The 25418-nt window shown below is 41.0% G+C and overlaps 3 protein-coding genes across 4 annotated transcripts; 2 read left to right on the forward strand and 1 right to left on the reverse strand.

Annotated features, from left to right (window-relative positions):
- On the forward strand, positions 2400-7544 carry C5H2orf69 (chromosome 5 C2orf69 homolog). The gene is made up of 2 exons (XM_021399753.1): positions 2400-2789; positions 4134-7544. Exons 1-2 carry the CDS (start codon positions 2424-2426, stop codon positions 4971-4973), a joined length of 1206 nt encoding a protein of 401 aa, XP_021255428.1. The 5' UTR covers positions 2400-2423; the 3' UTR covers positions 4974-7544.
- TYW5 (tRNA-yW synthesizing protein 5) lies at positions 14747-20287 on the reverse strand. Of its 2 annotated transcripts, XM_021398930.1 has the most exons (8): positions 20154-20287; positions 19188-19342; positions 18304-18373; positions 17422-17466; positions 16791-16928; positions 16055-16142; positions 15442-15558; positions 14747-15288 (listed from the first exon to the last, which is right to left on the reverse strand). In XM_021398930.1, exons 1-8 carry the CDS (start codon positions 20238-20240, stop codon positions 15032-15034), a joined length of 957 nt encoding a protein of 318 aa, XP_021254605.1. In that variant the 5' UTR covers positions 20241-20287; the 3' UTR covers positions 14747-15031. The 2 variants fall into 2 exon arrangements, with proteins under 2 accessions (XP_021254605.1, XP_021254606.1); XM_021398931.1 differs by lacking the exon at positions 16791-16928.
- MAIP1 (matrix AAA peptidase interacting protein 1) lies at positions 20287-24844 on the forward strand. Its single transcript, XM_021398933.1, has 5 exons — positions 20287-20836; positions 21563-21634; positions 23073-23199; positions 24146-24296; positions 24586-24844. The coding sequence occupies exons 1-5, from the start codon at positions 20525-20527 to the stop codon at positions 24662-24664; spliced, it is 741 nt and encodes a 246-aa protein (XP_021254608.1). The 5' UTR covers positions 20287-20524; the 3' UTR covers positions 24665-24844.

The raw sequence follows: 25418 nt of genomic DNA on the forward strand, positions 1-25418 counted from the left end.
GAATATTTCTAGCTGGCCCTAGGCACAATAAGTTAGACTCCTAACATACACAAGTGTAACATAAAGTTTTTAGGAAACCCAGCCCTAGTCCTTCATCCCCAACAACTCTTTGTCTGTACAGTGCTCCACTAATCCTAGTGCAGCCCCATCTCCCTGAAACAATGCTGCTGCACAGCCTGTGCAGAAGCAAAGGTGAAATAAGGTTCAACTCTTGATGTCGAACATCAAGTGACATTTTTTTGACATTTAATTGATGTCTATTATCTAACTTTGCTACTGCTGTTCAGTATAGGAAGGCCAAGCATCTTTCCAAATACATGATAGATTTGGACATTTGCAGCTTGATTTCTAATACATATGGATGTTGTGTTAAATGACTCAATTACAACTTTCTTGGAAAATCAAACTCTGGCTTATGTGCCTAAGTTTAGGAGCTAATTTAGGCATCCATTTTTACTTTTTATACAAGCCTAGAATTTCATCAAAAAGCTCAGTAAGTTCTTATACCTGACTTATTCTGTGATTCTTCTAACAGGGTATTTGGAATCTGTTATCCTGATGGCCATGTGAACAGTTTAAGTGAGCGAGAAATACACGACATGCATATTTGTACGACAAATCTGCAATATAACTGAAAAGCACACAATTCACAACATGCGATGTACCATACAAGCAAAGGTGATGGTATATACCAACAGCATGCCAGGTGGTATTAGGAAAAATGTCACATGTACATTAAGAGAGGTGGTACTTCCACTCTGCTCAGCACTGGTGAGACCACATCCACCTGCTGAGCCGGGTTCAGTTCTGGATTTTCCACCAGGAGAAACACTGATGTACCCAAGCAAGCCCAGTGAAAGGCTGACAACACGACTAAGGGGCAGGAGCATCTGGGCACATGCTGAAACAGGAAATCCTGTTTTACCATTAAAACAACTATTTCTTGAGAGCATAATCAAACACTACAAGTCCAGAGAGGTTGTGGAGTCTCCAAAATTGGATATTCTCCTGAGCTCAGACTGATATGGCCCTGAACAACCTGTTCTTGCTGACTCTGCTTTGAGCGGATGGGTTGAACTAAATAACCTACAGAGTTGTCTTCCAATCATAACCGCTCCACTTCTCTAAATTGTTCAGAGCTTTAAACTCTTGGGAGCATAGATAGGATACATTACTTGAGTTTCCAGAGGGACTCCAGCTCTAAAGGCAGACTTTGGAACTGACTACTAGCTTTACTGTAAATGCACTAGCTATTACTGAAACGCACCTCCAGCCTCAAGCTCCCGTCATGGCAGTAGTTATAACCAGAGGCTGTTCCAGTACAGGCTTTCACATTGCATAGCACCATCTCCTGATGAACAGGAAAGAGTGCCTTTTTTTTTTTCTTTCAAGATCTGAGAAAACTCTAGATATATCAAACATGATTTCTATGTGAGAAATAGTAAAGATGAGTTTAAAAATAGTTATTTTAAATTTAAAATTCTACAAATCACATCAATCGCAAAAAGTTTATAAATCCCTGTTTCTCCTAGAAATACAAAGTAGAAAAAATATCTTTAAAACATCTTAACTCTTTGATGAAGGGCCAACCTTCATCAAAAGAACCAGGCATCAATCTTGTTTCTGATTTCAGTATATAAAAAGCCACATTTCTCAAAGTAGAAATACCAAAACAAAGGGATGAATATACAAAAATAGAAGAATTGGAACTCCCCTAGGAAGAATGGAAAGGCTCCCTTTCCTTATTTGCCACGAATAATGCACTTTCTCAGCACAAAACACACAGAAAAGCTTTTCCTCCAATGTCTGCCCTCCCATATTCAAGCTGGTATAACTAAAATGAAGTAGATACACCTAAGTTGCTCTGATAACCACAACGGTACCTTTAGGAAAGGTAAGGGCCCACATACCTCTTTTGAAACAAACTGCTCTACACAGAACCTAAGGTACCCCACAGTGTTGAATGTGTGCCACAGCAGTACACGCAGGGGGTTACTTCACTCGAGGGGCTCCTTGGTCACAGTAGCAAATTCAGAGGCAAATACTGTCCTAATTTTCCCTCAGAATTTTTTTAGCTCCGCACTATTTTCAAGCAAGGCCACACAGACAGAGCATAAGCCAGGCGCTGCCACCTCAGCATCACTTAGCAAAGGCAGGACGAGACCAAGGAGCATCTCAGCAAATACTCGCTTCAGAGCCCTGACGATAGGTACTGGTGCCCGGAGGCGCGGTGAGGGGAAGGGCAGGCGGGCCCGCCAACCCAGCCCAGCCCCGCGCGGGTTCCTCAGAGCTGTCACACAGCCGACCTCCGCGCCCCTTCCCGCTCCTTTTCAAAGCTCCGTGACGTCACCGCTGAGGCGGGCGGCCGTTACGGGCACACGTGCACCGCCCCCTGAGGGTTCCCTCAGGGGGCGGTGGCACCGATGGGCGGGCAGTGGGGGTGGCGCGCAGGCGCCCTGTGGGCTGGGCTGTGGGCGAGGGGTGGCGGCCCTATGAGCGGGCGCTGTTGGGCGAGCGCAGCCTCCCTGCTGTGGGGGCTGATCGGCCCCACCGCCCTCGGCCTGGGTGGGAGCATGAGCCTTTGCGGGACGCCGGCCGCCTGCGCCGCGGGGCCCGCGAGCGGCGGCGGCTTTTCCTCAGCGCGGCTGAGCCCGCCGTGGCTGCGCCTGCCGGAGGTGGCGGGCGCGGAGCCGCAGCGGGCCAACGAGCTGCTGCTGCTGCTGCCGCCGGCCTCGCGCGGCCTGGCCCCGCCTCAGCATCATGTCGTGTACTTCCCGGGGGACGTGCAGGTACGGGACGGGGTGCGGGGTGCGGGGTCGGGAGCGGGGAGCCCGCGGCAGGAATCCCGCGGCTGAGGGAGCCGGCCCTGCCCGCCGCGTGGAGCTGGGCAGCGCGCGCGTCTGAGAGGAAGCGTCTGTAAACAGTGCTCGAGGCGTCACTTGTGGCCGCGGCGGCAGCGTCTGGAGCTGTGTCAGAGCGTGTCTTTGGGGAGAAGATGAGGGAATTGGAAAACTGGCAGCTGGAAAGCAGATTTGCGGATAGCCCAGTCACCCGGGTGCTTTCTAGGTACTAAAGCCGAGACCGTGCCTGTAAGGAGGCAGATGTTGTCCCTAAGGTGACAGACGTAGGAAGGACACCGCAGTGCACACGGTAACTGTACACACTAGGTAGTACGTAACTTCCATTTCAAGGATCAGGATGGTCTAATAAAACTCTTTGGGCTGCCGCTGTTGCTTGTGCCTTGTCCAGAGCTTGTGGTGTCCTCAGTACATGTAACTGATCTGTGTTCTCTGCTGTTAAGAAATCGGAGTGAGGATCGTGCATGAGAAAACCTATTCCTGAAGATTTAAGTCCATTGTTTGCCTGCAGTAGGACAGCCAATGTTTATGCAAATTGAGTAAATACATTATAATTATGTGTTTTGGAGCACCTCTCCTGTGAAGAAAGGAAAAAGGAGCTGGGCTTGTTTAACTTGAAGAAAATAAGGTTCCAGGGAGACCTCATTGTGGCCTTCCAGTACTTGAAGGGAGCTTACAAGCAGGAGGGGGACTGAGTTTTTACACGATCTGATAGTGATAGGACAAGGGGGAATGGCTTTAACTAAAAGAGGGGAGATGTATGTTAGATGTTAGGAATAAATCTTTACTCAGAGTGGTGAGGCGCTGGCACAGGCTGCCCAGAGAAGCTGTGGATGTCCCATCTCTGCAGGCACTCGAGGCCAGGTTGGATGGGGCCCTGGGCAGCCTGATCTAGTGGTTGTCAACCCTGCCCATGGCAGGGGGTTGGAACTGGATGGGCTTTAAGATTCCTTCCAACCTAAGCCATTCTATGATTCTGTGTCATACTAAAATGAATAATACTTTAGTCTTTTGGAGTGAATTCTACAGAAATGATGTGTATTTCAGGGTACTTACTTTTAGTGTGTTGATTTGGGGGATATAAAAGTATGTGGTAAAAATATTAAAGTGGAATAAGTAAATTTAAATGTAACTGTTTCTTGTTCTCAGAGTCCAGCAAGAAAGCTTCTTTGTAGTGCAAAACATGGTCATAATCACTTCTTGTGAATGTACTAGATGGAGCTGAGCTATTTTCGCAATGTAGTAATGCATCTTTTCTATTTTTTAATTTTCCAGAACTATTATGACGTCATGTCTTGCCACCCAGAAAACTTTCAGTGGGAGCACTGGAGTTTCGAAAATGTTGCTACCATACTTGCTCGCCGATTCCCTAATAGCTTTATTTGGGTTGTAAAGTGTTCTCGAATGCACTTGCACAAATTCAGTTGTTATGACAACTTTGTGGCTAGCAACATGTTTGGAGCACCAGAGCACAGCACCGACTTTGGAGCTTTCAAGCATCTCCGTGCGTTGCTAGTTAATGCATTCAGACTCTCTCAGAATATTCTGCAGTCCCAGAAAACACCGCATAGTTTCATCAAGGATGCAAAAATATCTGCTCGTAAATCAGAGCCACAGTGTGTTCCTACAGAAAATGGCTGCTCATCCACAGAAAGAGAGAAAGATTGTGAATGCTCTAATAATTCTGCCATGAAGTTCGTTATACCATCTGCTGTAGGTGCAGTGTCATTTACTTTGATTGGCTTCAGTAAAGGTTGCGTGGTTTTGAACCAGCTGCTTTATGAGCTGAAAGAAGCTAAGAAAGACAAGAATACAGACGCCTTCCTAAAAAACATAAAAGCCATTTACTGGTTGGATGGTGGTCACTCGGGAGGAAGCAATACTTGGGTTACTTATCCTGAAGTGCTGAAAGAACTTGCACAGACAGGAATTGAAGTTCATTCTCATGTTACACCATATCAAGTGTTTGACACAATGAGGTCATGGATTGGGAGAGAGCATGAAAAATTTGTACAGATACTTGAAGAACTTGGTGTGGAAATAAATGATCAACTGCATTTTGCTGATGAAGTTCCCTCCTTAGATAACCATTTCAGAGTTCATGAAGTATTTTGAGACTGAATCTAAATAGTATATTCATTGCAAAAGCACTTTTGACACGGTAAATCCTGTTATCTAGATGTACAGCTTTGAGCAGATGCTTTCTGAAGAGAATACTAAATCAGTCCTGAGTTACTAATAGCTGCCATATATGCATTTCAAGTAGCTTCAAAAGGAGGACATCTGCAAGACATGTCATCATTTGATTCCAGAAAAAAGACTGTCATGAAGAATTATTCTACAAATGTATTGTGTTGTGTGAGCATTTATTGTCAAATTATTGGCAGAATTTTTGGTCCTGGATGTCTAAAGTCATACGCTGCCTTCGATGGGAGTTTTAAGTACTCAAGACTTTCGCATGTCCGGATACGTCAGCTTAGCTTCCAGGGCTAAAAACTTTTGGTCTCTGTCAATAGCAGACGCAGCATTAGTTTTTTGGTGTAAGGATAATGATTGTTAGAGCCATCTTAGTTCTATATTTTGCTGAAAATTGTTTCCTTTAGTTAACTAGATCTTCCAGTTTTGTAATTTTTCTCCTGATTGAAAAAAAGTCATGAGTATTTACCTTTGGAACAATAGTGCCAATCTGTTTTTCTTCTTCATGAGCGCCTTGCCTTTCCTGTGGCTACGGAGTTTCCTTAACTCATTGCATAGCGTCTGCTTGTGAATAGCCATTTTGCTGGGGAGCTTGAAAATTTAGGCATAGCTGCGTTGAGTGACCAAGAATGTTTGTAAGGGCATAATTTATTGCTGTTTCAACATACCCTACTATTATTTTGACTAACTTCTGTAAGGACCAGCAGTAATATCTGCATTTTCAGCTCAAGGGGTGTCTTTAGCCCTTCTGATCTAGGACTGGTGAAGTTTTTCTTACAAATTGCAGCATTAGCGTTCATCTGAATCAAGCCATAAATACGTAACATATGAGAAGTTGCATTAAAAAAATTTTAGACTGTTGCCTGTAGCCATTTCGTAGTTCATCTGTTTGTAGAACTACTCTCTCCTTTACACATATTGCAGTAGCTGCTTGTAGAGCCACCCAAAAATCTATATTCAGAGCTTAATGTTCTAGACGGGAAATAAAAACAAAACAAACCAACAAAACCAACACCCAACTCTAACTAAAAACAAAGCCAGACAAATCTTGCTTGCCTCAAACCTGAGTATTTTTCAACGTGAAAGATGGACGTAATGCTATTTTTCTACTGTTGTAAACAACTTTTTCTGTTTATCTACAAATGAATCTTAGGGAATCCTTCTTAAGGACAACTGCAGCTTTTAACAATGAACCTGTGGCTTAAAGTGGCTTTGGATTTCCTGAAGGATAGAAGTACAAAAGCAGGTTAGTGAAAATGATAGGAACAGATGTGGCTCAATTCTGAAAAAAATGTGTTTTATTCAACATTGTTCCCATGTTTGATCACTTAGCATACCCTTCCCCCTGTTTCTTGCTTCCTGTTACTCTTGAACTATGGAAGGAAAGACCTCAGTCATCTTTCCTCTACTGAAATATTGTGAATATACAGGTTTCACTGGAGGCAGTCTTCTGACATCTCTTGCAATGTCGATGCACATATTAATGACAAGGGAAGAATGAAAAAACTTTGTTGAACTCAGAAAACTTTTTAAAATACTCAAAATATCAAGAGCAATAGAAAGAATTATGCATACTTTACTGATGTGGAAGGGAGCTCTATCTCTAATAATGAGGCTGTGTGTACCACTTAGATCAAAAGCAGAAATAAGCTATTTTAATTGCTGAAGAAAAGAGCAACATGTAAACCAACTGTAACATAAAAGTATCTGACATCTAGTTCCATCTACGTTTGTTTTTCTTGGTTGGTTGTTTTTTAAATTTTCTTGGAGGCTTTGTTTAACTCTATTTATTAATTACCATTTTAATGACATTCTAAATACTTACCTGTTCTAAAGAACTGGTTTGGTCCTTTTGATAACCATTACAGCATATGTTAGGACTCTCTTCTCTGAAGAAAATGTAGATTGCCTTGAAAATGGTTTTAATGGCCTACACTTTCCTGCAGATTGCTTGAAATATGGTTGATTATCCACATGTAAATTGAAATAAACAAACGAATATACCTCTGATCTTGCTCCCTGTCAGTTCAGCTTGTCTGCAAAATTAACCAGGCTGATTTAGATATGTTGAGACTTGCCCTACCCAGTAGCAGTACAGATCACAGACCAATTTCTAAACAATTCACTGCCAGCCAAAACAGCAGTAGGTTGTTACAAGCTTTTGAAAACAGCTATTAAAATATTGGCATCATCTTCAGAAGTTCCTGAGCAGCTGTCCTTTGAAAATAACACTAACTTGTTTGGTAGAGGTGGCTTACAATAATTTGTTAAGTAAAATCAGCTCAAGCGTTGCTGTATTAGTTTGAAGAATAAGCACTTTGTTGTAAAGCTAATCTTACTGTGAGACTTAATGTTGTGAAGGGAAAACTGACTGGTTTTTTTCATTCTCTAACAGTTGTGGTACTCTGTTGGATGTGCCTCATTCATTACAATGCATGCTAAAAATGATATGCAAAGAATGTAGAAAATAAACTATAATGGGTGAAAACACTTCAGTGTGAGTGTAAAATGATTAAACAGTTGAGTTCTGTGCATTATGCTTTGTCAGGTGTTTGTGGTGACCTAGTTTAAAAAATGATTTATTTGAAAACATCTTTTTTTTCAGAGCAGGCTTTCTTTTAGCGTAGTTGGCATCCATAATTGTAAAAGAGCTTACTGGAAACTTGCATACATAGGAAAGCTGTTGTGAAGTACCCAAGAGTGTGAACATTTCTGTGTTAGGATGAAATGGGTCATAGTTTGTATATGCTTGTTTCTTGATGTTAACTGTAAAGGCAGTTTTTTAATATGCTTAGATGTAAATGCCTGAAGTTAAGTGGTTTTCATGCTTGCTTACATTGATATTTTTGAGTGGAGTAAGGAACAGTTGCACTGTCCTTAGTGCAACGGGGTAGGTAATAGCTGGTATTCTTTATGTTACCTGCTTGTTTCTTGCACAGTAGGAAAGATTCTCAGATTTTGAGAAATACTAACATGTTTTAAGCCACAACTGTTAAAAATCCCTTTAAAACAGTGCTCAGTTCTGTGAAATTGTCCAGATTACGTATAACCTAAATGATTCTATTTTGAGTGCAACTTAAACACTAGAATCTTAGCTAACTTTTTTCTTACCTAGGGCTAATTATCACATTTCTATAGATGCTTCTGTAATGAATTGGACTCAAATTTACAAAAGTGATTGAGGGTCCAAGTCTTAAAATGTTACTGAAATCTTTTGTTTTCCCAGTGATAATATCCTTCTGGCTCCTTATGTAAGTTAGCACTAGCACTTCATAGGAAGCTGTTCTAGCTTGCTAAATTCACATTATTGCTGATACAGAGATAACTAATAGGAGTGCCGTGTATTTAAATAGTCATAGACATTAAGGTTGCAAAGTCACTCAGGAATCAGGATGTTATGACTGTGGATATTCATGGATTCATGTGATTGCATGTGATTATGCACTTAAGTTTTTCCAAAAGAGTTTTTTTGAGCTATTTGCAGACAGAAAAAGTCACTTTTTTCCCCTCTCCCTCTTACACTGCTTCTAACAATGTTGTCCTTTCTCAGCTAACAGTTTGTTTGCTGTCTGCGTGGTGTGAAGGTGTTTATTCTGTCTTAGAGACTGAAAGTTGAAATACTGAGTTTAGACCATACCCATCCCTTTATTTTAAGTGCTTATTTTAAATTACACCAGGGTCTTGTTTTTCATATATGCTCAGTGCAGCAATGGGGTGGTATATATTCACTGTTTCTTGAGAACTGATTCTAGGGTCTCAAAGCAGATATCTATCAAATAGTCAAAGTAACTCAAGACAATCTGTTAAAAACCTGACTGAATCGACTTAACTGGCATCACATGGAAACACAGCAGGAAAGATGTGGGTAAAATCAAACTCTCCAAGGTATCATTAAACTTTATCAGTTGATTTCTTTTCCTCTTACTGCCTGTGTTGATGTCTGTCTCTCACCCCTGTCAAGTGGTCTTGTTGTTTTTGAATTTTGTACTTTTGAGGATACTCCTTCTCTGTCTGGTCTCTTTCAAATAATTCATTAAATTATAAAAAATACTTTGGACTTGTATAATATTCTCTATCCAGGTTGCAATAGCAATGATAAAAAAAAATATTGGAAAAGTGAAAGACACATGTTTCATGAAAAGTTACGGATGACTCAACTGGTTTTGTATTGTTTTCAGTGAGTTTACATATGGTATTGGCATAACTGTATAATATATTAATCTTGCCTGTAGCTTGGGGTATTTGTTGCACTGTTTCTTGATAACACTGAAATAATCTATAGTGCCATGTGTGTTTTAATACAGGGTAGCATATGGCAATGCACTCTGTAGCTCCTAAACTACATCAGGTAGCAGCCAGCACAGATATTATACTGAGGGATGTGGTTTAGTGGGAAATATTGGTGATGGGCGGACAGTTGGCCTGGATGATCCTAGAGGTCTTTTCCAACCTTGGTGATTCTATGATTCCATAGTTGCTTTAGCATAAAACCTGCTTTGAGCAGTCCTTTGGATTCCTAGTGCCATAGAAGCCAAGAGCCTCACGACCCTTCATGTAGCAAGATAGCTACTAATCTCTGTGCCCTCTTGTGAGCTATATTTTAGGTACTGCCTAGCAGAATCCACAGATGTAAATTTTGCGCATGGTGTCCCTGTACAATAGAAAAAGCAAAGGCTCATGTCTCAGACTGCAATCTACAGGAGACAGCCTCTTCAAATCATGTTTTGGAGTTACTTCTTCAAAGTCTTTGCAGTCTTGTATTGAAGTCTAATTTCATTTTTGTAAAGAAGGTAGATTGAAGGTAGGTTCATGTTATGGTTTTGTGATTTTTGTTGTCGGTATTCCACATCATTGCATCATGTAAGGTATGGGCAGTTAAAGAGTTAATTCCCTGGTTACTGCTAACTACCTTTTTTGGTGTGGCCCTCTGAGGGGGAGGGGAGGAGGTGCACTCCCCAGGGTCTTTGCATGGGAGGGGAGGGGGTGAAGCCGCCTGGGAGACGCGGGGTCTGTTCCTTCCTGCCCGGCGGAGAAAGCACGTGGTCCTCCTGCAGTTTACTGTGTAAGATTTTCAGCCTGTAAACTCTCTAATATAATTCTACTAGACTCATTTTGATATATTTAGTAAAGTTGGTTGTTCCTCCTCAGATTGGTGCCGCTGTTTTTTTTTTGTGTGTGTGTTAGATCCGCCTACGAGTCCCTTGCTTTTTTTTTTTCCCTCTTCCCTTTGTTTTCTCAGGGTGCGGCTCCGCGTTAGCCGCCGGACCGCCCGGGGGGCCGGCCCCTACTCGCTGGCAATTTTATTTTATTTTTCCTTCCTCTTTTCTCGTTTTTTTTTTTTTTTCTTTCGGGCCTGTCCCCCTTGTCACAGACGCAGACCCTTAGATAATACCGTGACAGTTCATAACTTGACAGATATCTAGGTACATCTAAATACTGCTGATGAAGACCTTGAGACCGAGGCTGGCTTTCCATTGATCTTACTGATCTCTTAACTCTGTTAGGGTCCAAGATGTCTGTTCTCAACTCAAACAAAATAATATGAAGTAATTAAGCAAGTAGTCTAAGATCATATAACACCTGTGTGGAGGAGACAGATAGTGCTTTTCCCTGGGCCAGACAGACCCTCCTGACTGAATTCATTTTAGCAGTATTAGCATAGCATATTTCAGTCCTCCCGCTGACAAAAAGAAAAAAAATCCAAAGTTGTACACAGTACTAGCTGTTCCACATCACTAAGATTCACCGTGGAAAAACTGATTAAGGCAGGCACTTTGCTTAAAGTACTGTGGGTTCTAAAACAGTGATGGCTCCATAGTAGTTTCCTGTCATTAGAGTTTCATTACACTTGTCTCTTAAATGACTCAGGAAGTGCCAGATTCTGTTTAAACAAATGACCAGAAAAACATCTGCTAGAAAAGAAGGGGAAAAATATTTTTTTTAATGTGTGTAAGCATCTAATGTATTTAAAAAGCAGCGGAATGCTATTTCTCCATTTTTCAGTATAAATTTTTATAATTTTTTCCCTTTTCAGTAGGCTTTCATAGAGCACTTTTAGTCAGGGTTGTTTGTTTCCTCTGTTAGATTTGGCACTTTGGAGCTGAGTTGTTTCTAATGGAAGCGCTGCTGCAGGACAGAAGGCTGTCAAGAAAGGTACCAGTATTGAAGTGCGAAACAGGGCTCTTCACATGTCCCACAGCAGCCTTCAGCTACTGAAGAATACTCAAGCCTGATGTCAGGTGAAACTGTTGCATCCCTTGCAGACCATCTGTATAGTTCTTCTTTCCCATTTGTCTTCTTTAGAATTACACTGAGTTTTGTGATGGAAGTTTTAGACAATTCATGTACTGCTTGACATCTGAAATGTAAGTGCTTTCACAGCAAAAATTTTATGTTGCTGTGATCTAACACAAGCAGCAGTAGCTTCTGAGCATTTTTGGCCAAACATAGCATCACATGTGGAGCTGCTCATTTTACATGGTTGAGCAGTTCTTTTAATCTTTTCGATTTGCTCTTGATTCTCTTAGCAGTCACCAAATAAAGAGATAATTGCTCTCAGAGTTTAATACCTGCAGAGATCAGAATCAGTCCGTGATGCTGCAGTCTGACTCAAGCCCAAATAAAATAATTTAAAAAAAAATACATAAAAATTCTTCTAGTAACACTGAAAGCTTTGGTTATGGAGTGATATTAGATTATGGAGAATTTCTTGTAAAAGTTACTGTCTCTGAGCATATGCCCTCAGCACCTATATATGTAGAAACATCTAAATGTCCCAGATATGTAAAGACACATTTCGGCCAGAGAAGAAAAGAATCTTTTGAAGCTGTAAAGTAATACTTACTGGGATCATATACACAATATAACCTCTGCTGTGGTAAAATCATCCTTGCCTTTGTGAAGTTAATAGACTCATTGTGGGACTAACTATGTGAATGTGGCAAATAGTTTTATCCTGCATATTTGAAAGCAGTTGCAAATATATCTGATGCTTTGTGAGCAATCCTAGTCATCTTATATTAGGCATTTAGCATAGATCCTGTATCACTCCTGGAGAGAAACATGTTGTCAAGTGAGGTGCATCAAATCTCCAGCATGTGTGTGATGGGCAGAATCTTAATGATAAAAGAATATTTTGACATCAGTTTTGGCATTTGATTCTAGCTACAGGAAACATTAAGAAAAAAAATGCATAAGAAGTGTTTCTTCTGAAGTTGTGTGTCTTCCTTTATACTTCGTACAATCAAGGATAAGTATTTTTTTCCAGCTGTTTCATTGCAGTGAACTTGATGACATTTTAAAAGTATCAATTCAAACTTCACTCTAAAAATTTGGTTACTACTGACCACAGATAGTGTCTGTAAGTATTTTGTCCAGAGCAGTCAGCATCAGCTAACTAACCTGTTACATACACTGCTAGAAGGGACTGCTTTGAATGTCTAAGATTGTCAGCAGTTGTAATGCCTATTGCCACAACTTCATGTGCTTTATTGAGGAATTATCCCATTTTGCTGTAGCTCCCTAAAGGACGAGCTTCCACAGAACATTAGTGGCTCTATTTCGGTCATTAATTTTCAGTGTGGATACATATATTCTCTCATTGTCTTAGCTGGAACTTATTTCTTTAATACTTTCACCATTCTCTCATCACTACTGCTTACTTCACAACACGTACCACAGTGGTTAGAAACCACCAAGGTTTTTTGTTTTGTTTTTTTAATACTTCATTTTTGAACACTAACTTGAATATTTTTGTCACTAGACACATTATGCTCAGATTAAGAAAATACACTTTTAATGTGCTTGGTTTCTTATTTAATAGCATTTAAGAACAAAGTGTTTATATAAATTGTTTAAGAAATTGAAGAAACTGGTTCAAAGTGGAAAAAATGGGTGATACTGACAGAGCAACTGCTGTGCTTGCTGATCTTCTCACTGATCTGCATAGAATACTATTTGTTCATCTTTCTCAAATATGTGCTTACATCACTAGGGGTTTACTATCTTCTCAGAGGTGTGAAGATAAGAAGGGTCCTGGGGAGGGAAAAAAAACTATCCTCACCCACATTTCTCATAGGACACTGGAAGAGAAGCATGAGCAGAGCTGGGTTATCACCGGCTGATGGTCACAGTGAGATGACTTCATTTGCTGTCATATAAAAATAAAGTTGGTAAGGTGAAGCAGAAGTAGCTGCACTTCCTCTCGTTCTTGGCTGACATTTAATTCGTGATTATCTCTGCCTAGCCAGATATGTGTTTTCCAATCCAAACTTCACACTAGCCCAACAAGTGAATTGTTGCAGCTTTCCTGCTAGGCTACCTCCACACTAATAACTACATCTGAAGAATGCAGCGTTTCCTTATTTATACCTCAGTGTCCAGGGGCCCTGAGAACACCAGGCTGGTTCGTGCCTCTCTTTTGGCAACAGAGAATCAAGAAGTGGTAGAATGAGGGATCAGCACAGTACTTCCTCTGTACTAGCATAATGAGAGGCTGCGGACAGTTAGAGTTAACAGAGCTGCAAAGGCACAATGCTAGAACAGCATTCTGTATCCTGCAGGCTCTTTGAGCCTTTCCATTTACTCCTAACATACAAAAACAATGCATGTGTTGCCCTTGACGTTACAACTTTGCCAAAGCCAAGAGGCTTTCCCAGCCTAACAGACACAGGTTCCATCTAAGCAGTATTGCATAAGCAATCCTTCAACTGCAGAAGAAATGTCGAGAGACCCGTTTGTGATCGTAGATTTAAATTCTACCCACAGAGTGCACAATGAAGCCCATCAGAATCGCTTGACTGGGTCAATTCACGTCTATTCATTCCGATGGCCGGGTGCCCATTCACACGGCAGCATGCTATTTTCACCGCATTAAACTGCTAAGAAGAATAGGTTTAGAGAAATAATGGGCACAGTGTAGCAAGCCCCGCTACTCTGGAGAAAGTTTTTTTCCAGTGCTTCATTAGCACTACATATCTAGTCTAAGAGGTTTTGAAAAGCTACCATTCTCCAGAAAATAGCCCCACTGCTGGAAGTCACAGGCTGACCTGGTTGTCAGATAAATACTGCATTCCCCAAACTACACAAGTAATAGAAATTTCAAAGGAGCGATGGAAACCTTTTCTGTGACATGTCCGCCTTCATTTTACACGGCTTCTGTAAGCACCACAGGCTGCCAAAAGTATCACCTGCAAAAGATACAGTGCAGCCTCCTTTCATACGGCAACATAATGCATCTCAGATACCGCTCCCAACAGGTCCTACATCTCCTACAGCATTATGATCTTCATTTCAGATTTTCCTGCTGTAGATTGGTGGATTTGTGGGAATGTTAGTAGCAAGTATTTCACAGCTGCAGAAGCAGAAGTGCTGCTTAAGTGCACTAAGGCAGTGACTGTGGTTGCAACAGTTTCCTGCATAATGCCACATTCAGCTAGGAAAGGGGTCTGCCTTGTGGTGAAGCTGCTGCGCTATTCCAAGCTCAGCCTTAAATTCTGCTCTCGGGTTTCACCACAAGAGGGAGCAGAAGCTCCCCACGCTTACCCCCAGGCCGCTACTCAGGAAGAAACCATCACCATTACCACCAATGGCTCTATTAGACCCCATAGAAATTTCTACAGCTTTCCTAAACATAAACAAGGAGGCATTCAGGAAGATGTGTGGTTATTACTAAGCGTACATTCTGCCAGATCTGTCCAGATACCAAAACTTTATTTCAAAAAGATGTATGTAAATTGCTTCAAAAAAGTAGATTTAAAAGTGCAGGCACTGCTGATATGTGCCTCGTTGTAGAAAAGGGATTGTGCATGTCACATAAGGAAGAACAAAACATTCTACAAGGTAAACCGTTATGTATTTTAAAAGTTTATCAACATTGCTTTTTAGCCTTACAGAAAGTGTGTTCATGTACACACAGTATCTGTATTAACACATAGTTCTCTACTTTCACAGGAGACTGTGAGTTACAATGCATTATTTTATCCATAATCATTCCTATAGGCTTTTTCTTGGATCCGTAACACCATCCTTCGAGCATAGAAATCCCTGTATTCTTCAGGTAGTTCTTCAAGTGTTTTCAAGGCCCTGTCCAAGATCTGTATAGCTCTAGAGGCTGCTGTGGGATCTTTATTTCCATAAGTGTCACTCTTATCGTAGCACTCAGCAGGAAGGTGTTTCCAGAAGACATTCAGTGCCACTCCAAATTCCTCAGAAATTACATTGTGGAACCACATAGCTGTGAAAGAAAAATGTCTAAAATGAAAATTGCAATCTAAAACTTCCCTGTGACTCATGTCAAGTGTCAGATTCATCCAAACTAATTCTACCTGAGGAAAAGCCTTGACTACTGTATTTACTGTATTACAGCTGGCAACTATATGTTACTTACCTGGAATAAATAACACATCTCCTGCTTCCAGATAACATTGATAGCGCTTGGCTTTCACAAAAAGTGGGTATTTCTCAAAGTCTGGGTTATCAACATCTAGCACCTCTGATTTAGTACCTAGGAAAGTTTTCAGAATTAATAAATAAACAGAAACAAAGCATTAACACACTGCTGGAAATGGCAGTTCTTGAATCCAGTTTAGTATTGTTTATTGTTCTGTAACTTGTCTAAAAAGCAGGCAAATCTTATGGCACTCCTCATTTACTGAAGATGAATATTCTGTTGTCTGTATTTCTCCTGCAACTGCAACCTAACACTAAAAGACACTTCCACTGATGAATATAACATTTTAAAACTGGACAGAGCACAGTACTCCACAGTTAAGTGTTGAAGACAGAACCAAGCAAAGCTGCAGTGCTCATTTGCAAATTTCCTGACTTGCATCACTAAAATTCCCAGCTTTGATCAAAGCAAACTGCATCAGAGGGACCAAATCAGTTTTTACAATTAAAGTCATCAGTTACAGATTGTTTTCCTACAGAGCAACACTTTTGAACTGGAAGGGCGACTATGAATCACCAAACTCTGAATGAGATGTATGTGGCATGCATACCTGATAAATATAAATATGGTACATCTCGAGGACTGTACAGAACAACTCGTTTTCTACCCGTTACTTGGATTAAGAAGTTATCCATTACCTGAAATGAGCATAGTAAGAAATGTCAGCCAAAAGTTAAGAATGAATACATACTCTGCAAATAATCTAAACCAACATCAGTACAAAAAAGAGCAATAAATATTAAGAACTAGCTAAAAGTTTCCACATATAGTTAATCTAAAAAACTTAAGAATGTGAGCAACCTTATCCCTTATCTGCAGATTCTTTAAAAATACCACATTTGAAAAAAATAACATTGATTTCCAGAAACTTTACTTTTTTTCCCTTGTACAGGAATCAATCTTTCATCTTAAAACAAGGCACACCACTTTTTAGATACAGAAAACAGCAAAATATATTGCAAAATATATTTTTAGTTCTTTTTCAGTACTACCTCTACCACATTTTGCTGAGTTTCTACTGATAAAGATTTTTTTTTAAGTCTAATTTACAATGCAAAAAACTATTTTTCTTACAAATACATTTATTTGGAATTGCACTGTATGATGTCAGAAGACCATCTTATTTGGAATCTACCACACTGCAGCAACAGACTGCCCAAATCATCGTGCAATTACCTATGAGAAGTTTGTCATTAACATGACCTTGTCAACAGAGATTTGTAACTTAATATCCCAACCCCAAAATGCCATCTGCAACATTTGACACTAAACATATTACTACCTACATCATAATGGGTCCATAGCTGTAAACCTGCTGAGCTGATGCGGAAGACACTAGAGAAAAACTGTTCCTTCTCAAAGTACTCTGGAATCTGAACATCTTCTGCCAAAATAGGAAACTGTTTTCTGATATTTGCAACATCCTGAATAAAAGAGGACAAAGCTCTCAGAGAACCATCTATGTATGCTAAAATAAGGTAGCACCTTTGTATTGTTTCCTGTCACAAGGAACACAGGGCCAGAACTTCATTCAGCATTAGCAAATAACTTCAGAAAAGAATGCTTTTAAGTTGTCATTTTATCAGCTCAGACTTGGTCACCAATGGTAACAAAAACAGAGCTTCTGTGAACCATGACTGCTAGAAATCACACTGAAGAAGTGATCATCAGAAATCCTTTTATATTAGATTACAGCAATGGCTAAGAATAGAATATAAAGGATACACTCTTCAGTGAGCAGCAAAGTTCTCCTAACAGCAACTATTTTAGACACCTAGGTTTAAATATTCTGATGTAAATCCACTCAGATTCCTAGACCAAGGGACCATAAACAAGTTTTATACCTATACCACACAGCCAGATGACAACAAAAATTGCTGCTTCACAATATTAGAACTGCAGTCTCTAGTAACTCACCTTCCTAGCATCTTCACCCACTGATCGCAAATAGTACTTCTCATCCTGTAGATAATACACAAAGACAATTGTTTTGATTTGAGTTAGAAATATACTTAGGAACCTACATTTTTTCATTAATCTAATGTAGGGCTGTATTAAAATATTATACAAACAGATTCATAAATTCAGCTACTTTGTTATACTTTACTGCTCCCTGCTGTTCATCTCAACACATGGGAAATGTAAATTAAGCGAGGAGTAAAGTGGGAGACTTGTCAGCTGCTTCAGCATTGCTTTTACTAAATTCAAAGGAAATGCAGATTATAACTTATATTCTTCAGAACACTGATGTGGGAAGCTATTTCAATTGGCTTCAAATCATACGGCATCCTATGTGGCTTAAACAGTGAAAAGCATATTTGCATTTAGAACTTCTTGCTTGCTAATTATCTGAAAAATCCAATTTGAACATCGTTGCATAAAAATTGCCATAAGTTTGCTACTCAAAAAAATTATTACAATAAATCCGTATTTGTATTTTGATAGCAGATGTAATCAAACTCTAAAATATCTTCATGACATTTTCTTATAAAACACCTAAGTATAGATGTATTTTAAAGCAAGGTTAGTTTTTTCAATTTCTTGCTGGGACTTTTGCTGATGTAAATTAGGTTTTGATAGCAGAAACAGGCCCACTGAAGTTAACCATACTGTCCACACACAAAACAATTTCCGCGGGAAGAATTCTTTTCCCTCACATTTTTCCCTTGGCTCCAAGCCACACAAAATAGTTAACTCTAAAATCCAGCGCTTTAGTGGACTAAGACTTTGAATTACAATTATTTTTTTCCCCTCCAAATACAAAACTGAGAGAAGAAGCTGTGACACTAAGGGAGTTACCTCAGAAAGAAAGTACTCTTTGTGTTTGGCTTCAGCTGCCCTTCGTACAAATACATCAAAAGGCAGAGTTCTGAAATACAAACATGGAAATTCATGCAGTCCATCAACATAGCAACACATGATCTAAATGTAAGACTTAAAATCATAAGCTTTCTCACCATATGTAGTGTAACTGACAGTGCAACATACTTTTTTTTTATTAATTTATGTTATTTAACATGATGACTAACCAGTGTTTGCAGTGAATGTTTGAGAAGTTCTACTGAGACAGAAATCCTACACTTACAAACCTCTCTGGTTTAGTAAATTGTCCCCCGTATAGACCCCAGAAAGCAAATCCAGCAGCCACTGAAGTCAACAAGAGAAGAAACAAGTTCTGACTTTGGTTGCACTTTTATATCCTGCCCACTTACAAGTTTACTGAAGAAAAGTGAGAGCACAGCTCCAGAACAGATTAAAGTGAAGCATACTGGTGCTGCCCTTGCTGACCACCCTATGTTCCCATCCCCTACGTTGCACTAGCACCAGCGCTCCTCTGAGCCATGGCAAACATGCTCACAAAGCCAAAACAGCAGAAGAACATTCAGATTTCTGCACCACATCTGCAGAATGACTTCCAGAACCAATACAAAGACAAGGCAGCAGCGTGAAGCTTACAATGGGACTGCAGTAATACTCGCATCAGTTTTAAATTGTGGAACTTCACGTCAAGTCTTCAGTGTTTCTGGTTTTTTTAGATGTACTTATTTCATTTTAGTTCTACCCCATTTCAAGTTTTCACAAGCTAGCCTCACATTCTCACCCTCACCTTCATACAGATACACTGTACTTCTGAAAGTGCCAAACATCTGCCTCTAAATACAAGAGATTTTGGATGGAAGTACCTATACACAAAGTTCTTACTGAGGAAATCCATCTGTGGTACTGCAGAAACATGGATCTTTACTTCCTTAGATCCTTCGGCTTGGCTCAGGTAATCTACTGTCCATTTGGTTGTGCAAGGGCCCAGCTCCATTCCTTTCAGCACAACTGGCTCTCTCTAAGGAAGGAGAGAAAGAAAAACAGTAGCAGAGAATGATGAGTGCATCCAGTGGTGGTGGCGAGGAACAGACTTTTTTTTTTTCCCACATTGTCATCTGAAATGTGGAAGAAGACTCTCTAACTCCAAGTGGTGTTAGATAAACTAATTACACATGAACAACTGTATCAGGACCTGCAACACAATATCACAAATGAACTGCTCGCAACTAAACAACATGAACGCTGAACCTTCAGCAAAATGCAGGAGATCGTGGGACTGCCTCTCTAGATACTGTTTCCTCTTCTCCAGCTGGATAAGGAACGTTATGGAGAGGCAACATCAGCCTTAACAGCCAGTGTGTTCTCGGACCACTGAGGAATCTAGCTGGGCTAAAGAACAATTGCACTCATTCTCGTGTATTGGAGGTATGGACTGTGAGCTGTAATAGCAGTATACGTTCTCATGAAAGCAACTCTTCCCTCCTGTGCTGAGTCTCCTTGGTGCTGACACCTACGAATTGGTTTGGTCCATTGTATATGCAAAGCCCAACAGAAAGGGACTTCTCCATTCAATCAGAACCTCAGAGAGAAAAAAAGAAAAAAAAAAAGGAATCGTGGTGACAAAGCAACAGAAAACAATCGCACAGTTTATAACCAGCGGTAAATAAAATTCAGCCATCGATGGTGTGTCAGAGCTCTGCAGCAGCGCCGGAGCCAAGCCCTAACTCAGGCATCCCCTCTCAGGAGGGCTGCACCACGCCTGCTGGCTGAGGAGGCTTCGCTGGAACCCCCGCCGCAGCCCCGGCACCCCGGTCCCCCCGTGCCCGTACCCGGGGATAGACGTCCTGCAGGAAGCGCTCCCGCGTCACGCCGTCCAGGCTCGGCACCTGCACCACGGGCTGCTCGCGCCGCTCCATGGCCGCTGCCCCGCAGCCCCGCCACGGCCGGTGTCCGCCGCCCCGCCGGGAAAGGAGAACCGAGCGGAAGCGTTCCCCGCCTCCTGCAGCCGGGCGAGGGCCGGGAGACGGGGCCCTCTTTCCCGCTCCGGGAGGTCGGCTCCGCGGGGAGGCGGCGAGCGGCACACCGAACCGGCGCGGCCCAGAACGGCGGCTCCGTGGCACGGCGGAACCGGAGGCGCCGGCTCCGTTTCCGGCGGAGCGGCGTTCGCGCTGACGTGCTGAGGCCGGGGCGCACCGCCGCCATGATGGCGCTGCGCGCTGCTCCCCGGCCCGGCCGGTGGCTGGCGCGCGCGCTCCTGGCACCGGGGGCGGCCCGCGCAGCCCCGCTCACCGCGCGGGTCCGGGCCCCGTCACTGCCGAGAGCCCTCCCCGCGCTCCCCGCCGCGCGCTTCGCCAGCAGCGGGCCGGAGGGAGAGGGGCCGCAGCGGCGGGTGGTGGTGGTGCGCATCACCAACCCCCTGGCGTGGCTCCGCACCCGCTTCTACTACTTGCTCATCCGCCTCTACTTCGACTCGGAGTTCAGCATCGAGGAGTTCACGCGCGGCGCCAAGCAGGTGGGGCCCGGCGCGGCGGCTGGGGGCTCTGGGGTTAATTAAACAGCAACAGAGAGCGGGGCGGGGGGGAGTTAAAGTGCCTGGGAACCCGAGATAAAGCCGGACAGAAGGTATGCCACGCTGCTTGCAGCGTGTGCAGAACCGCTGTTTTACTTTGCCCCCTTCTTGTTAATTTTTACTTGGGATAGAGCCCAAAGCCTGTTGTCAGCATTTCGCGTGTACACCATTTGAACACACTGAGGGGCTACTGCATGTGATGCTGTCTCCAGAACTCAGGAAGAAGGAACGCTGTGTGCCTCCAAGGTTTAGGGACTACAGTAGATTCATAAACCAATTTTTTTTAGCCCTGATCATCTGTTTTGACTGGGGCTGGGAGCTGGCTTGGGAAGAGTACATTGGGTGGAAAGACATGGATCATTTGAATTACTCAAAAAAAGGGTAAAAACAGCTGTACGCCATTGTGATATTTTCACAGAAAGGCACTCGTTTGCCTGTTACCAAAACTGTCATGCTTTAAATGAGACTGGGAAGAACTCTTCTTTTATCAGTTAATAGAATCACTTTTTTAATGCTGGAAGGGTTTTGTTCCAATGGTGATACGCCCTGCAAATGCTGAAGTCTTAAATCATACAATGTTTAGGTAGCTTGTCCTATAACAGTGTATTTGCCTGAAGAATAAGCGAACCTGAAATCATTTGTTCATGTATTTCACTTGTATTTCTGTAGGCCTTTTCCGTTGTTTCACAGCTGTTGTCTCAGCGTAAACTTGACCTACTAGATGGCCTGGTTTCAGCAGAAGTAAGTGCTTCCAGCTCTGATTCTGCCAGCTGATATTTTCCACTATGAAGTAATGTGCATTCAGTCTGTAGGTATCTACCTACACTGCCAGTCTGGTTAATTTGGGAAAAAACAGCATAACACTCAGTAGGGAAGTTGTTTCTCTTGCTTTTTTGTGTTTAATTTCAAGGTGTGAAATTTAAAGTTGCTGCACAGAAAAAAGTGTTCTTGTCACTAAGCATAGGGACTAGTTGCCAAAAGGATTTCTGGTGTACCTGTCATATATGAATTCCAAATTGCTAAAGTTGTCATGGCCTTCCTAGGAGACAGAGGTAGCAGATGCATCAGTCAAGATGAGGAGATGCTTCAGGGCTGTATCCGCTTTGTTCCTGGATTTCAGCTTGGTCTGTCCTATTGCCACCACTGCCTTTGCTACAGAATTTTTGGCATTGTTACAGAGCATCCCTGCTGGACGCTCTTATCTCCTCTCTGAGCAGAGTTAGTAGTAGAATGTGATTTTTTTCTTACAGATGTTTTGAAAGAGTATTTGCTTTTCCCCTGCTTTTCTTAAATTCTTCAGGTGATCAGGGTAACTCGTGGTCAGAGTGTGAAGTGGCCAAGACTGATACCTCACTAGTGTGTTGCTTTGAGCACCGAAATTCTTATCTGCCATGCGATAGAATCCTATGTCCTCTGGTAAAGATGCTCTTACTTCCATGCAACCTCTAAATTTGTTTGTTTTTCAAAAGTGGCAATTCAAGTTGGGATTAAAAACTGAATATGAGTTAAAGATGTGCTGCACAACTTCATCCTTCCTTGCGATGTCTCCTTTTGTGGTTCTTGGGGTGATTCTTCTGTTCAACTAGTAGTACACCATACTCTTTCTACGTAACATGGTTGTGTACATCTTAAGATGCTCAATAAGCTATGGCTGTGAGTGTGATCTGTAAGTTAAGTCATAAAGGAATGGTTTTCCACTCTTTACTGATTGGCAAATGCCTAAACGTTTTCCAGTGGGAATGTGGATCCTGAAATGGCAAAGTTAAACTTAGTGGTAGTGGAACTGATTTACAAAGAAATTGGTGAGAACTGAGAAATGGTTGAATCAAAACCTAAAGAATATGCATATAGCAAAGTCAGCAGTGTGAAGGCAGAGTGTAAGTATGATTGTGGAAACAAACTTAACTGATATTTTCGGGACTTACATGCGTTGCTTTGAAACTTCTGGTTTGGCAATATATTTTCTCAACATTTTTCATCAAATTGAATATTGAATGGGTCTTGTTTAGTATGGTTAACTAGGGCTTGAGAGTGCTCAGTGCTTTGTTTACTTTTGCTGTATGTTTTACAATGTTAAACAAATGTTTTAGCAATTTAGCCCATTGCATTAAATGTTATAGATAAGTTTGCTACTTCAGCTTCCTAATGAAAAGCTAAGCATGAATTTTTCTGAATTTAGGTACTTCAGATGTTGAAGGAAAAGATTTCTTCACTCTCTGAGAACCACAGGGATGCTTTGGCAGCTGACATGGATGCAATCATGTACACGACAGAAGGAGATGTTCGCATTTACTACGATGATGATGGTATGTTAGAATTCTAAAATATTTCAGCAATGGGTAGTCTTTCCTGGCTTTGCTCTCTGTACAGGTGTGTTTTTTAATTCTTCTCATTCCTCGTTCTTTTGTTTGTACTTCATCTGTGTATAGTTCCCTAATTTCCTTTTAAACCAGAACCCGATACTGTTAGTAAATTATGGTACTGTTTTGACTTCTGTATAGGTTTTGCTCATTCCTCTTTTATAATTTTGATTTTTTTTTTTTTGTTAGTCCTTAATCTCAAACCGTTCAAGCAGTGACTATTCTTTATGCCAAAAGCTGATTGCTTTAGCAATAACAATACGTACGTTCCAGGAATAATAATTAAAGCTGGATAATGAAAGAAGTTTTACTGTCTTCACTACTGTTCTGCTTTCATGGAATATAGCTACAGAACGCTGATTATTTTTTTAAGCTAGTGTTAAGCTCAAACAAGTTTTCTTTTGTTTAAATACCAGTATAGCATGCTGTCTTCTGTCAGACACGGTTGAGGTGGTTCATAGTCTTAACCATGGGTCTTGGAACGAGAATGTCAAATTCTCAAACCAAGTGACCTTTTTTCCCACTTTTGGATGTAGAGATTTTTTTTTCTCTGTTTGCTTCTGAGATTCAACTCCTCCACTTTCTTTTGTAGTATCAATAGTTGGCTTTCAACTTTGTGATAGCCAACTTTTTATACAGTTAGATTGAATACATTCTCATGAGCTATGAGGTAAAGATCATAAATTACATACCTTTTTCCTGATTGTATCTTTGTTACTGCTTAACAACGTGAATACTGCATTAAACAGCTTTATTGTTAATTATTCTGTTATACTGTTTCTGGCTGAAGTCACCCTTTCCTGGGTCTCAGTAGAAGCTATGCTAAGTGGCAGATCAGAAGCATTTGACGAATGAGAAACATGAAGTCTACATTACGCTTTATTTCTAATAGGAAGAAAGTTTGTTAGTATCCTGATGCGTTTCTGGTATCTGAATGGTGCTAACCTACCTGATGAAGTACCAGGTGAAACCAAAGTCTTCCAGGTTGTGTTTGGAGATGAAAGCACAAAGGAAAAAAGACATCTTTTAACAGCGAACTATGAGTAAGTTTCCTCGCCCCTTCCATGTCCATAGGCTAGCTGTGTGGAAACAACTTTGGGAACGGAAAACATACACATTGTGTCAGTGCAGAACATGTATTATGTATTTAATGTATGTAAAAAATTAATTTGTATCTTCCTCTTTGGTGCATAAGCATCATTCTATGAGCTTTCACAGGAATAATACAAAAGTAAAATATTTCTTTCCTGAATATCTTCTTTGTTGATAATAGTAGCTCTTTAAGCGTTAAGTAAATTTTAATAACTCTGCTTACTTCGTTGTCTTTTCCAGGTTCCAAAGGGAATTTACGGAAGGAGCAAAACCAGACTGGACAATTACACGAATTGAACATCCAAAGCTATTAGAATAAATGCCTTCTGCAGGGTCTTTACATTATAAATGTTCTGTTGTTACAAATATCAGAAGTTTTGGTCTATTTTTTTTCCTCTTTTCCAAAAGGAGGGAAGAACTTTGTATATTTGATTTACTCGAAATTGTTTCTGAAGTTTACACTATGTTGAAACTTTGCAATAAAGCCTTTTCCATGGAACAGGCTGGTACAGGTTTAATTGGTACTAGTGCTCATCCAAGACATTTAGATCGCACATTCTCACAAGGGCCAGTATTACGGGGATTCTGACTTCTCGTATTCTGAGAAGAAAGAAATGGTACTACAACACTTTCATGACTGCTGACTCTTCTAAATTACCTTCATGTGTTTTTTTCCCCAGGGACTGTACAATATGTAACTGAATAATATGCGAGATGAAATAGCGGTAGATGGACTTCTTAGACTGTCTAGCTTCCACAGTTCATTTTGAGGTAATGTCATTATTGAATATATTTGAGATTAGGAAACTTAGAGCCATTATTAGCGTTTGGTGCAAGATTGGAATAAAAATAAAAACCTCTTTAACATCACACTGGGAAGACGGGTTGTAGGTTTTTTATAATAAAAACAATGTTCCTTTCAATTCAGCAACTCTCAGACAATTCCAAGTTCAGAAGTTTGTGTTAGAATAATTGTCTAAAACTTGAATTTAAGAGGACCTGATAGGGTAGCTAAATGAAATACTCTGTTGGAACTGCTTGAGAAGAAATGAGCAAATCATTATATAAAGACA

This window comes from Numida meleagris, chromosome 5 (assembly GCF_002078875.1).
Source record: "Numida meleagris isolate 19003 breed g44 Domestic line chromosome 5, NumMel1.0, whole genome shotgun sequence".
Lineage (NCBI taxonomy): Eukaryota > Metazoa > Chordata > Aves > Galliformes > Numididae > Numida > Numida meleagris.

Coding starts and splice junctions, on each gene's coding strand:
- C5H2orf69 (XM_021399753.1), top strand. CDS start 2,424: ATGGGCGGGCAGTGGGGGTGGCGCGCAGGCGCCCTGTGGGCTGGGCTG. Junction 2,790..4,133: donor ACTTCCCGGGGGACGTGCAG/GTACGGGACGGG, acceptor TTAATTTTCCAG/AACTATTATGACGTCATGTC.
- TYW5 (XM_021398930.1), bottom strand. CDS start 20,240: ATGGAGCGGCGCGAGCAGCCCGTGGTGCAGGTGCCGAGCCTGGACGGC. Junction 18,374..19,187: donor AGTAAGAACTTTGTGTATAG/GTACTTCCATCC, acceptor TTTGTATTTCAG/AACTCTGCCTTTTGATGTAT. Junction 15,289..15,441: donor AGATGTGTTATTTATTCCAG/GTAAGTAACATA, acceptor TTTCTTTCACAG/CTATGTGGTTCCACAATGTA.
- MAIP1 (XM_021398933.1), top strand. CDS start 20,525: ATGATGGCGCTGCGCGCTGCTCCCCGGCCCGGCCGGTGGCTGGCGCGC. Junction 21,635..23,072: donor ATGGCCTGGTTTCAGCAGAA/GTAAGTGCTTCC, acceptor TTCTGAATTTAG/GTACTTCAGATGTTGAAGGA. Junction 23,200..24,145: donor CATTTACTACGATGATGATG/GTATGTTAGAAT, acceptor TATTTCTAATAG/GAAGAAAGTTTGTTAGTATC.